Source organism: Anticarsia gemmatalis, chromosome 16 (assembly GCF_050436995.1).
Source record: "Anticarsia gemmatalis isolate Benzon Research Colony breed Stoneville strain chromosome 16, ilAntGemm2 primary, whole genome shotgun sequence".
Classification (NCBI taxonomy): Eukaryota; Metazoa; Arthropoda; class Insecta; order Lepidoptera; family Erebidae; genus Anticarsia; species Anticarsia gemmatalis.
In genome coordinates, this window is record NC_134760.1 from 10,977,102 (window position 1) to 10,989,697 (window position 12,596).

The 12,596-nt window shown below is 35.2% G+C and overlaps 1 protein-coding gene across 1 annotated transcript; it reads right to left on the bottom strand.

The window, feature by feature from the left end:
- Positions 1-194: 194 nt before the first annotated feature.
- On the bottom strand, positions 195-12,035 carry Pgm1 (phosphoglucose mutase 1). The gene is made up of 10 exons (XM_076124150.1): positions 11,657-12,035; positions 10,636-10,717; positions 9,324-9,523; positions 8,679-8,835; positions 6,912-7,100; positions 6,356-6,556; positions 2,370-2,577; positions 1,755-1,938; positions 1,440-1,519; positions 195-1,108 (listed from the first exon to the last, which is right to left on the bottom strand). The coding sequence occupies exons 1-10, from the start codon at positions 11,894-11,896 to the stop codon at positions 970-972; spliced, it is 1,680 nt and encodes a 559-aa protein (XP_075980265.1). The 5' UTR covers positions 11,897-12,035; the 3' UTR covers positions 195-969.
- Between the last annotated feature and the right edge of the window lie 561 nt (positions 12,036-12,596).

Genomic DNA, 12,596 nt, shown 5'->3' on the forward strand with positions numbered 1-12,596 from the left:
ATTATAATATTATGTGTACCAGTAAAAAATCCGTTTTTTATATAAACATTTATTAAATAAAAAATATACAATGTATAACCGATTCCATAAATAAGTAACAATTTGTATCTTTGGCCAATTATTAGGACATTATACAAAATAATTACCTTTTTTGTATGTACCAAAGATTTTAGGATTAAAGTATTTAACAAAAACCATGATTTTTATTTATTTTTAGGCAGTATAATGTTGATTTATATTTATTTTATATACTTATAAAGTACTAAGAAGTTTTCATATAACTTAAGACTAATTTAAAAATCTTATATTTGTGATTGTGTTTAAATATATGGCAACACTACAAAATGGAAGGAACTTCAGGGTATATTTTATAAACTTTACTTATTTATTATTAAAAACTTTACTTATTAAAATGTCTTTATCAACAGTTAAACCTAGGATGAAGTTTAAAAAAACCTGGATGATTGAACCTTGAATTGAAACCTGATGATGAAAGATTAATAACAAAGGTTTACATAGAAAAAAGTGTAAGTTGGGTAGATTTCTTAAAATTTCGTAAAATATTAGGCATGTGTTATATTTAGAGCAAGCATTAAAAATATAGTCCGACAACTTACTAAAGAGCCTTGATACGGAAACGTTCGAGATTATAATTGATTATTCCGTGTATGTATAAAATAAAGTAGTTGTAGCAGACAGAAAAACGCCCGCTACATAACTCAATGATAGACTGATATCCTAAATTCTATTTTGTGTCACCCTGCACACAAGGCTTTTCACTCAGTTGTCGAGCTACATAAGTATGGCATCAGTCTGGAGTTTTTTCATTGTGATTTACATTTAGCTAACTCATTATTACAATATTTAAGAACTGTAGGATACAATTTTACTTTTCACCCTGTCTTAACAGTTTATTAGAAACATAACATGATTATATTATTTAATAATAGATAGTTACTTTGTGAATATTTATGTGATGACAGTAGGTGCATCACGGCCGGTGTACTTGGGCAGTTGAGAGATTTGCAGCGCCACGTCGATGAGAGGCTTTAACATGACCTGCGCGTCACCCAACACGTTCTTAGCTTCGTATGAGTCTATGTACAGTCTGAAATGTAAATACAAATTAATTATTAATGACTTCAAAGTCTAATTGATACGTAAATTAAGGAATACTTTTTGATTCTCAATCTTGTAGTGGTTTAAATACAAAATCGAATAGCAATTCTTTAAAGTAATTGTTATTTGTTTGCAAAGATTTTATTCCAGCTAACTGACATGTCAACGCTAAGCTTAAGTTTATTTTATTTCGTTTCATTAGTTACTTATTTTTTGCAAGATTTGCAAACACACAGATGATCTATTTCGTTACAAAGTCATTATTACTTACATATTGTTATTAATCAGTTGTTTGATTTAATAAAATCAAAATGACTTACCTGACGGTAGCTCCGGAGCTGCCGGTACCACTGAGGCGCAGCACGATACGCGAGCCGTCTTCGAAGATAATGCGGAGACCCTGTAAAGGTATTTAATACTTCTGTTACATATGTTTTCTTAAGGTTAACTAAGTTAAATCACTCGGTGTGTTTTACTTGCATAATATACAAACAAAATTCGCTTAAATATTAATAAGTCCCCCAAGTTATAGATTACTTCGCCAAGCAAAAGTTGGTGTCGCTAACAAATTGATCGTTGACTGACGAATCAGCTAGTGACCACTATGGAAATAACAATTTAAAATATCACAGTACCTGTTTCATAGCAACACTCTGGTCGATAGGGTCCATATAAGAGAAGTTATCAGCCAGCTTGACGATGTAAGTCTTGCCGCCGCTGGAGTGCGACGAGCCCACGAAGCCAGGAGACGTGATGGTCTTCTCTAGAGCCTGCATCATCTCGTTACATGGGTCACTTGCGCATTCTTCGTAGTCGTATCTGTTTAAACAGGTTCAAAGTTATTGTTTACTGTTTTTTTTGCAGTTGTTAAGCTTTCTACGTATGTGCGTAATCTGTTGCCATAGGAATTAATGCAGAACAAAATGCTGAAAAATATTTATATCGCTACTATACAAGTGACAAAAACAGTATGATCTTAGAAGTTGCCTAAAGTTGAGATGTCACTCTAGTGAGTACGAACTACGAATAGCACGTATATTTTACTGACGTGCTCGTATTCGTTTGTATCAAAATATCTAAGCGCACTGAAAATATTACGACACTTTTTGTGTTCATCTCTCTTTACAAAGTTCGTTTTTACCAATCTTGTGTAAACAAACGCGTTGATTAAGTCACCACGCCTTTCTTGCTTACCTAATGTCACTTTTTAACGAATAGTGAATAATAATGAAATTATTGTTCAATGTTACCTAGTGAAGTAGTTCCTGCCGAACTGCGCCCAGTGCTGTTTGAGCAGCTCCTCCACGGACTTGCCGGTGGCGGCCAGCACCTGCAGCCACGCCAGCGCCGCCCACGTGCCGTCCTTCTCCCGCACGTGGTCGGACCCGGTGCCGAAGCTCTCCTCGCCGCAGAGAGACAGGCGACCAGCGTCCATTAAGTTGCCGAAGTATTTCCAACCTGGGGAGAGTAGTTGAGAATATCGATAAATAGATTTGAATATTTTTTATTATTTTTAAAATCTGGTTGTGCTAATAGACTCAAGTGTAGTGAGGTCACACTGCCCAGAACCACTGATAGGCCATTTCTTTATTATTATACTACTCGGACCTGTTAGCTAATATTAAAAACTTGACAACATGGTAGAAATTTGTAGGAACATTGAAATGTGTTATCGAAAAGTAAAAACAAACTTAAAAATACATTTTTATTCCTGCCACCTCTCAATTCGAGGGATAGCAGACCGACCGCCGACAGGCAACTATAAGATTCAGACGCACATCAAGAATTCAATGAAGGCTATTACTCCACAGAGATTCCTAGCAGTGGCGAAGGCTCCCTATAACTCGATTCCTACCGGCTTTACTTTGCGAACCCTCCTAAAAATGCCTCTCATTAGTGTTCAATTTCGTCAAGTAAAGATTGTACATAAAAGAAAATATAAAAAAAAAAACAATTATTTTTTAAAACTAATATTATAAAATATCACATTTATTTCAATATTCACCAATATATTATTCGAAACAACTAAATTATTAATAAACGCCTGCCATTTTTGTCATAGCAAAATTTGTAATCACAAAATCACTGTCAAAAAACTCGAAGGTTGCTCCAAGGAATCGCGTAAGGGGAAAAAGATGTCGATGACGTCACGCGGTGTACGTTTAGAAGGCGCGAATTAGTACCGAGTTAAGCCGGTATTCTCCGGCATATAGGGCGCCACCGGCGACGGTGGAAGCGTGGGGAGGCGGGGAGCTGCAACTAGCAAGCAGCACGCGAGTGTGCGAAAGGGATGCAGTTATATCTATTGACTAATTATGAGAGAGAGGCATGCGAAATGCATCTATTTGTTGTGATGACAATAATATTGACAGATGAATTACTTTTCATGTCGCGCGCTCATTTGCATGATAGTTATTTTGGATTTTAATATTTTTGAAGTTATTATAGTGTAATTGCATGTGTATAATTGTGTAATATTGTAATTATTTTGTGTAAGAAAGTAGTGATTAGTGTAGTGTAGTGAATTAGTGATTCTCCACATATCTGTAAGTATTTCTTTACTGTTTTTGTTTGTTTTCCTAGGTATCCATCTTGGCAATAGGTAGAAAACAGTTATTGTTTTAGTTTAGGCATTTTATTAGGCATTTCGTCACTTCGTCAGTGAAGTAAAGAAGTTCTTTAGAATGGCAGCCTTAATAGCTATAGATTGTTGTCTGACAGACTTTCTTTTGAATACGGAATCAACGTTTTCAAAGTTGAGTTTTGAAAACAAAAAGCATGTAGTTCAGTTAGGTCGTGCTCGCCCTGATATGAAAATAGATTACAGACGGTGTGATGGTTTCTTCAAACATTTCCATAGCTCGTTATACGATAAATATCCATGGCTCACTGGTAGTTGTAAATTAAACAAAATGTTTTGTTTCCCTTGTTTACTATTCTCTGATTCTAGCAGCGTTTGGAGCCATACAGGTTTTGCAGATATTAATAATCTGACTACTTCCACAAGAAAGCATGTTCAAACTGAGAAACATATTCGTAGTTGCTTATCTTTACATGAGTTCGGAACGAATAGGATAGAAACATTCTTCGCCAATACATTTGAGGTTCACAATAGGAAAGTAGATCGCAATAGGAACTTAATGAAACGGTTCATAGATACTGTTATTTTGTTAGGCAAACAGGAGTTAGCTTTTCGAGCCCATGATGAAGGCTTAAGTTCAGATAATCGTGGCAATTATATAGAAACATTGTTGTATTTAAGCAAATATGATACCCTATTAGATTCTCATTTAGAACAATGTTCGTCCCATCAAAATCCTTCTTTTTCCGGTCTTTCTAGTGACATCCAAAATGATTTAATTCATAGCATTGCATCAGTTTTACGCGACCATATAAGGTTGGAAATAAATAGTGCCAAATTTGTTTCGGTGATGATAGACGAGACTCCAGATGTCAGTCATAGGGAACAACTAACTGTAGTATTTAGGTATTTAACAGAAACTGGCGTCGAGGAACGATTTTTAGGTTTTTATGACGTTAGTGGTAGTCGAACTGCGGAAATCTTATCTAGTCTGTTATTAGGAATACTTGATCAGTTTCGTTGTAGGGATAAGTTAATAGGTCAATCTTACGATGGCGCAGCAGTTATGTCGGGCGAGCACGGAGGCGTGCAAGCGAAAATTCGCGAAGCATGCCCTATGGCAATATTTGTTCCGTGTTATGCACATGTTTTGAATTTAGTACTTAGCCGTTCGCTAGAAAATATTAGGGAACTTAAATCGTTTTTTGGGCACGTTAATAGCATCGTTCGTTTTTTTAATAAGTCTTCAAAAAGGTCGCAGCTTTTGAAAGAAGTTGCTGATCGCCGTATGCCCGGGGTGTCGGAAACCCGTTGGCATTACCATTCCCGTATTATTAATGTATTGTTCAATTGTAGGTTAGACATAATTAGTACTTTTAGTTCGATAGTAGATAATCCAGAATCTTGGGATAGTGAATCTCTTTCTTTGGCAGAATGTTTCATGAGTAAATTGGAAAACAAACAATTTTGTTTTATATTGCATGTATTATCCGACATTTTTCAGAAAACCGACGTTCTTTTTAATTTACTTCAGTCGAAACAGATTGATATCGAAGTTGCGCGACGCGAAATAGATTCATTTTGTAACTGGATTTCCAACGATTTTATGAATAATTTTGATTCCATTTATGACAGCGTCCAAGAATTTTATGAGCCACCGAGGCAACGTAGACGATGTCATTCAGATGAGATAGACTCTAAAACTTCGTATAGGCGTCTATGTATTGAAATAATCGACAATATTAAGACGCAAATACAAAGCCGATATCAATCTTTTTCTCAAATGAGATTTCTGAATTTACTCAATAAATGTAACTACACTTTATACAGTCGTTCTTTTCCGGATGAATTGATATCCGCTCTCATATCCCATTTTCCACGAACTTTTGAGTTCGCCGCTTTAAAAAACGAGCTTAGAGTATTATATACGACTAATTCTTTAAATAAATTAGATGTTTACGAGCTCTACCTTCATTTTCAAAATTCCTCATTAAGTGCCACTTTCCCACAAATTTTGACGTTGTGCAATATATTTCTAACCATCCCTATAACAGTAGCATCAGCAGAAAGATCTTTTTCCGCTTTAAAGCGTATTCATACGTATACACGTAACTCTCAAAAGGAGGAACGTTTATCAGATTTGGCCCTTATTTCAATTGAGAAACATTTGCTGTTAAAAATTAAAAATAAACCCGGTTTTTATGATAATGTCCTAGCATACTTTGTTAGAAAAAATAGACGAATAGCTTTAGAGTATAAGTAGATGTATTATATAGATTGTAGTAAGTAATTTAGATATTTTGTTTAGTTTTGTAGTCATCGCTATCACCTATCATCACACCGCGCCACTCATAAGCAACGGCTTTTTTTAAAGCCACTTTTATTATACCTGAGAACACTGTTTTCATGTATCAGTGCTTTCATGTATAGTGAAGGTGGGTTAAAAAAACATCCACTTGAACAACTTGCTACAGTTGAAGAACTGCACGAGTCGTCGAGGTAAGCTTTTTTAGCTCCGGCTTCCCTTTTTACAAAATTGACCCTTCGCCACTGATTCCTAGCATTATTGTTGCTCCGAAATGGTACATGAATTCGGAACCTCAGGACTTATGTACTAAAGGCGGTAAAAAACGTAATCCGTTTGTATGTACTCACCAGTAGGCACTTCAAACATCTCATGTCCAGTAGCAGCAGCGACCCTGTCCACGGCGGCCGCGGTGGGCATGCTGCGCGCGAACCCGCGCACGCCGCTGCGCTGGAAGTACGGGATGTGGTGCAAGTTGTTCGCCAGCACGGCGAGCGAGTCGGACGGAGTCACGAAGAACGCGTTACGACCTATTATCATGTTGCGGTCACCTGCGGAAATAGACATTTGGTATTACTACTAATATTACAAATGCGAATGACTTTTTTTTGCATCTATACTAAAAAAATAATTATAATCCATTCATAGTTTTTCCGTGAAAGAAAACTACCTACTTAATTAATGGATTTTGATGATATGACAATGACAAAGATAATAACTTGGATATATAACACCATTAATAACTTTTTACCCTAGGAAATCTATCACTCGGTTAAAGTACTACTAAACAGATTTTAATAAATTAAAGACATGGAGTGGAACATAGGCTAAAAATTACAAAATCATATTATAGTATACAAATGCTACCCACTGTTACCCACACAATATCAATATTTAGTCACTTACCATCGCCATCAAAAGCAGCACCGAGATCATAGTCTCCTCCCTTCACGGCATTGACGAGGTCGGCAGCGTATGTAAGGTTGGGATCTGGATGGGCGCCGCCGAAGTCCTCAAGCGGCACGATACGACGCACGTTGCTGTCTTTAGCGCCTAGCTCGTCGATGAATATGCGCTTTACGTAGGGACCGGTCACTAAAACATAAGAAAAATGTTAATTTTGTGACTAATTTCATTTCTAAGAAATTAAGGATTATTCTTGATTCCCATAGAGTTAAATAAAATTTCTTTTGTTACAATAACACGGTAACAGCAGCACCGCATAAAACACTCTTGTAACTACTATGTTCAGGTAATTATTTGTAGAGAAGTATTTTTCAATAATATAATGCCTATAAATAAGAAAGCCCTAATGTTGAGTACCCTTAAGTATAAGGTATAAAAGTGAATATACATATATCTTATATCGGTAGGTACATAACAATATACATTGTCAACATTTTTATTATTTTATTGAAATTCCACAAATTGCGGTTACCTTTCCATAACTATTAGAACTTCAGTACCCAAAAATTTGTACAACCTATGACCTATATACTAAGTTTATGCCTACTACTAACCACGACATATTGCGGTCCACTATATAAGGTATATAGAAACTCAGTAACCAAAATGAGTATGACCTATATTCTAGATTTATACCTACTAACTACCGCACATTGAGGTGAATATCATGCTGAAATTTTGCATGGAGACAGTTAAAAACTCAGGCTCAAACAACGACTGCTAATTTCAGAAATTACTGTTCGATATTTCGAGCGCAGCTGCTGCTAGTTAGGCATCTACTTAAGTGTTTATTTAGAGGCACCACGATCAAATGGTTGGTTTTCGGGCCGGTCAGACCACATAACCCACTTTTTCTTCCACGAGGGAAGATGGGCATCCGAAGGGATTTTTACCCTACATGAAAAAGAAGTGGTAACTAGTACGACCTTATCTACTCAATTACTGACCTCCTCAATTTTTTTAAATCTTAATTTTCAATATAATACCTAAATAAGTTAGCCGCGTGAATTCACGTGATAACATGCAGTAAGCACGCGATAGTAACATGTACAGTTAAATATTGTTTATACATAGTGTAATAATATAAAGTCAGCTGTTTGGAACATGATAATAGTGTACCTATTTGTTCAACGTGGGAACCGTTTATTTTATTGATGTTACAATTAAATTACATATTGTACTAAGAATTGTGAATCTTAAGTTTATGTGTGAATACAAAACTATTGAAATATATAAGACTACGTAGTAATACTTAGGTATTACACGGGCTCCTGTGCGTAGTAGTTAAGATGGACGCCACACTACTACGCTTACATCGCGGATTCGATTCGCACAGGGTACAAATATTTGAGCCTGTTACAAATAGTTTTTTCTGGTCTTTTTGTGTCCATTTGTGGTTGTCACTTTATGTCCGTTATTTTTATGTTTGTATAGGTCGAATTGGCACAAAAGCAATGGCAAGAGCTTAACTTAGTGAGCGAGTAAACACAAATACAAGTCTTATCTGGCAATTGTAATTACGATGAATTACATTGAAATAATAAGTTTACAAGGGCAAATTGTTTGACTAAATTAATATAAAGAGCACCTGAGAGAGGTTTTCTTCTGAACTTTTAGCCAGGCAATCATCCATTGGATTAGCTCGTGTATCTACAAACACAAATTAGAGGAAGGCAATTCCCATATTCACTAAAATGTAACTCTCACCTCCATTCATAGAATCAATGAGTACGTTGAATGGTTTCCTCTGCGGCGTGCCCTGTATGAGCGCCTTGATGGCGGCGAAGTCGAAGATCTCCTTCATGTAGGCCGCGTAGTCGTTCACCGAGTCTATCACTTCCACTGTGAATTTGTTGCCGCCCACCTAACACAATAACATTTAGTATTTATCTCTATGTACAAATAAAAATATATAGTTAAATAAATAGCTTTGGCTATGATCGGATTCATAAGCTTGCTTAGCTCCCATAAAATTAACCAATGTGTAGATTAGTTGAACGAAATTTTTTGAATAGTTCAATAGTGTTTGGAGCCTCGATCTAATTCAAAAAAATCAGTTTTCTTACCCAGTGCTTTAATATTTATTTTCTTTTACAATAATTTGAATATCGGAAACTTTTGAAAACTAGCAACATTAGGAATCAAACCTTACAAACCAAACTTCTGTTGCAGTAATGTGACTTTCGCACTATAGGCGTTACCAAACACGATTTATTTCGTAGATTGGACATGGTTTTAAGCACCTAGAGAATATGATTATAGGTAACAAATAATATACCTATTAAGCACCTATAGAATATGATCACAGGTAGCAATGCATATGCCGTTATAAAACCTGTTTAAAAGACTCACATCAAAGTTAGAGACGCCAATCTTAGTAATATCGCAGTTAATATCAGGCACGATCTTGTACTGTTTGATGGTGGTGGTGATGGCGTAGATCTGGTTGGTGGTGGCGTCGGGCGCCGGGCCGCCGTTAGCGCAGTTGAACTTGATGCCGAAGTCGTTGTCGATGCCGCCCGGGTTGTGGGACGCTGTTAGTACTATACCACCTGTGGGAGAAATCAATATATTTAAGTCTTTCGTTACTAAGTGACCCGGTTTCTGAGTACATTTAGCGGTAGTTTATCTATTTGATACCTTTTTTTTTAATACTAGCTGACCCGCGCATTGCGCTTGCGTCACATAAGAGAGAATGCGTCATAATTTTTCCCGTTTTTGTAACATTTTTCGTTGCTACTCAGCTCCTACTGGTCGTAGCGTAATGATATATAGCCTATCGCCTTCCTCAATAAATAGGCTATCTAACTCTAAAAGAATTTTTCAAATCGGACCAGTAGTTCCTGAGATTATCGCGTTCAAACAAACAAACAAACAAACTCTTCAGCTTTATTATATTAGTATAGATATCAACATAATATCATCAATGACTTAGCTAAAAAAGCTATGTTTCTTATATGTAATACAAAAAATCACACACTCAGCAATTGCATCATCAACCATTACTGCTAAGTCATAATGAGATGGGATTTTATTGCTATTTCATATCAGATTGTATGTACCGATAATAGTAAATATATGCTACTATCATTACATCTATAGTATTGATACTACAGTATTTACTGATGCAATAAAGTTTTCAACTTGATATGGGGTAATTATACTACTGATTGATCTATATCATATAGATCATTTAGGTACCAAACATTTTTGGGCCTTTTTTTAAGTAATGGCAAGGCCAAATGGTAGACATAAAATTAATAAAGAATAGAGAGTTTTGGCAGACAAAAATGAATTAATGAAACGAGATCATTCATATTGGGGCATTTACATTTGGGCATGCAATCCCGACCTACTCAAGCCACTGCAGCCTTTCACAAGTCTTTCCCCATACCTGCAATGTTCCAGACTCCTTAAAGAGGTGGGGACCTATCCTAAACCTCAGATTCCTATACTATTAATCCCCATCTTCACCAACAAATGTCCCTTTTATTTTCTGGTTAAACATGAGATTCCTAAGAAAGGTTAAACAGCTGGTAGTAAAAACATCTGCCGAATAACTAAGAATTCTGAATCATCACTTACAAACCTATAGAATTTACAATACTCCAAATCCCAAGCTCCAAAAACAGGTTATAATTTATAGTACATACTTTTAACTTACCAAGAGTTTTGTATTTCCTGATGATGCAGGACACAGCTGGAGTAGAAAGGATGCCATTTTGACCTACCAGTAGCCTGGCCACCTGCACAAATGTAATACATTAAGTAATAAACACACAACACCCAATGGTTACCGCACCAAACATTATTACTTTAGAAAAATACATTTTCTATAAAAATGCCTGTGTCAATTGACTGAAGGGCATGAAGATTATTACTGTATATTGCTTTCTGTTTTTTAGTTAATAAAGTACTATTTGTTGTTATGATAATATTTCTATATAATAGAATAGGAGTAGAGAAGTATATGGGTATCTTTTTTTTATTACTTCTTTGTATGATTGAGACAAAACAGCTATTATTATGTTATATATTGCTGAGAATTAAACTAGCTAAGTAATTGTGATATTTTCTATTATAGATTATGTTTTCATAATTGTTTTATCATAATGAGGAAATAAACAAACTGATAAATGTAATTATTATTTAATAATAATAGCTTGATTTACTATGTGTTATCTAGGATAATCTCAGGTCAAAGCCATAGAGATAAAGTATTTATTTTCAATTGTTTAGTCTCACAAATAGACCATTTTAATCAGTCATATCTATCAAAACCTCTTTAATGTTTTATTATACACATAATTTAGGCTTGGAATTCATTCTGAATAATAGCATGGAAACTTTTGGCAACTAGTACAACAACAATCAATTATTAGCAGTCATTTGAAATGTTTACTGAAATTTAAAGTGAGGTTAAAACTCTTTAAAACAGTCTCAAGTTACAGAAATAAATAATAATTAACTGCAACCGAGTGCAACCACTGGCCATAAATATAATTATTATATTTTTTATAAAGTTCATTAGCGACGATGAAATTGGAATACACCATTAAAACTTTTTTCTAAATGATAAAAATAAAAAGAAGAAATCTACGTCAATAATAAGAAGACTTATTTCAATTTTATTTGAATTCTCTAACAAAATTAATATGAAGTTAAAGTTAGTTAAGTTTACTCACCCCATTAGCAGCGGATATTTTTATAATTTTGTCGACAACCTCTTTTACAAGATACCGGCCATCGCCACCGACCACTAACGTGCACCCAACCAAGGAGTCTTTATTCGCATCCAATATACTTTGGATAAAATTCTCTGTGTAATGTTCTTGAACAAAAACTTTAACTTTTTTACGTAAACCGCTCGTTCCCGGCTTTTGACCCTCAAAAGGGTTAGTGTCCACAGTAACTACACTAGGCATTTTTTATAAAATAATGAACGTTCTATATTACAAGACGAGCTATCTTGGCTCACTGTTCTAATTAAATAACATTTATTATCGGAGTTTTTAAGGTCAGAGAAGATCGCGCGATTCGCGAAGTTATTTTGTAACAACTGTCAAAAGTGTCAAATCAAAGTCACAACAAGGTCATATTACGGCTGCGTTCCGAATACTATTATTCTTTTGTAGTATGAATTTAATAATTATTGTCTCGAAGTACCTAACTCGTACCTAATTTGATGGCGAAAGATACAACAATTTACATTACCCACCCTTTATATTTTTTATTCAGATCAGTGACCCGTGATAAGTAAACGAATGAATGATAGGAACTATCGATGTGCGTCTGCAAATAAATGCTCAGTCATGTATTTTACACCTATCTACGACATTACAGCAACAACCTTTTATCTCGCTACGTTAATATTGATGGATACTCGAATAGATAACGTTTACAAATATGAACACTGAGTAGATATCATGCTGCATTATATCGTAACGTAAAGACTTAGGCACATATAACGATTATTAATTTTTACATTACATAATTTGATTAAACTTATAAAAGCTAACTTCTTACAGGTCCAGGAAAGCAATAATGCGGTTTGTTTAATAGAAAAAACTGTCTAAACTAGTCTGAAGTCAGTTTATCCTTATTGGGAATCGAATTCATGATAAT

What these genes read in the sequence shown, in the direction of transcription:
- Pgm1 (XM_076124150.1), bottom strand. Translation starts at nt 11,896, where the DNA reads ATGCCTAGTGTAGTTACTGTGGACACTAACCCTTTTGAGGGTCAAAAG. An exon ending in CATTGATTCTATGAATGGAG is followed by an intron (nt 7,101 to 8,678) that starts GTGAGAGTTACA and finishes CTTATGTTTTAG; the next exon opens with TGACCGGTCCCTACGTAAAG. An exon ending in AGAGTGTTGCTATGAAACAG is followed by an intron (nt 1,520 to 1,754) that starts GTACTGTGATAT and finishes ATACCTTTACAG; the next exon opens with GGTCTCCGCATTATCTTCGA.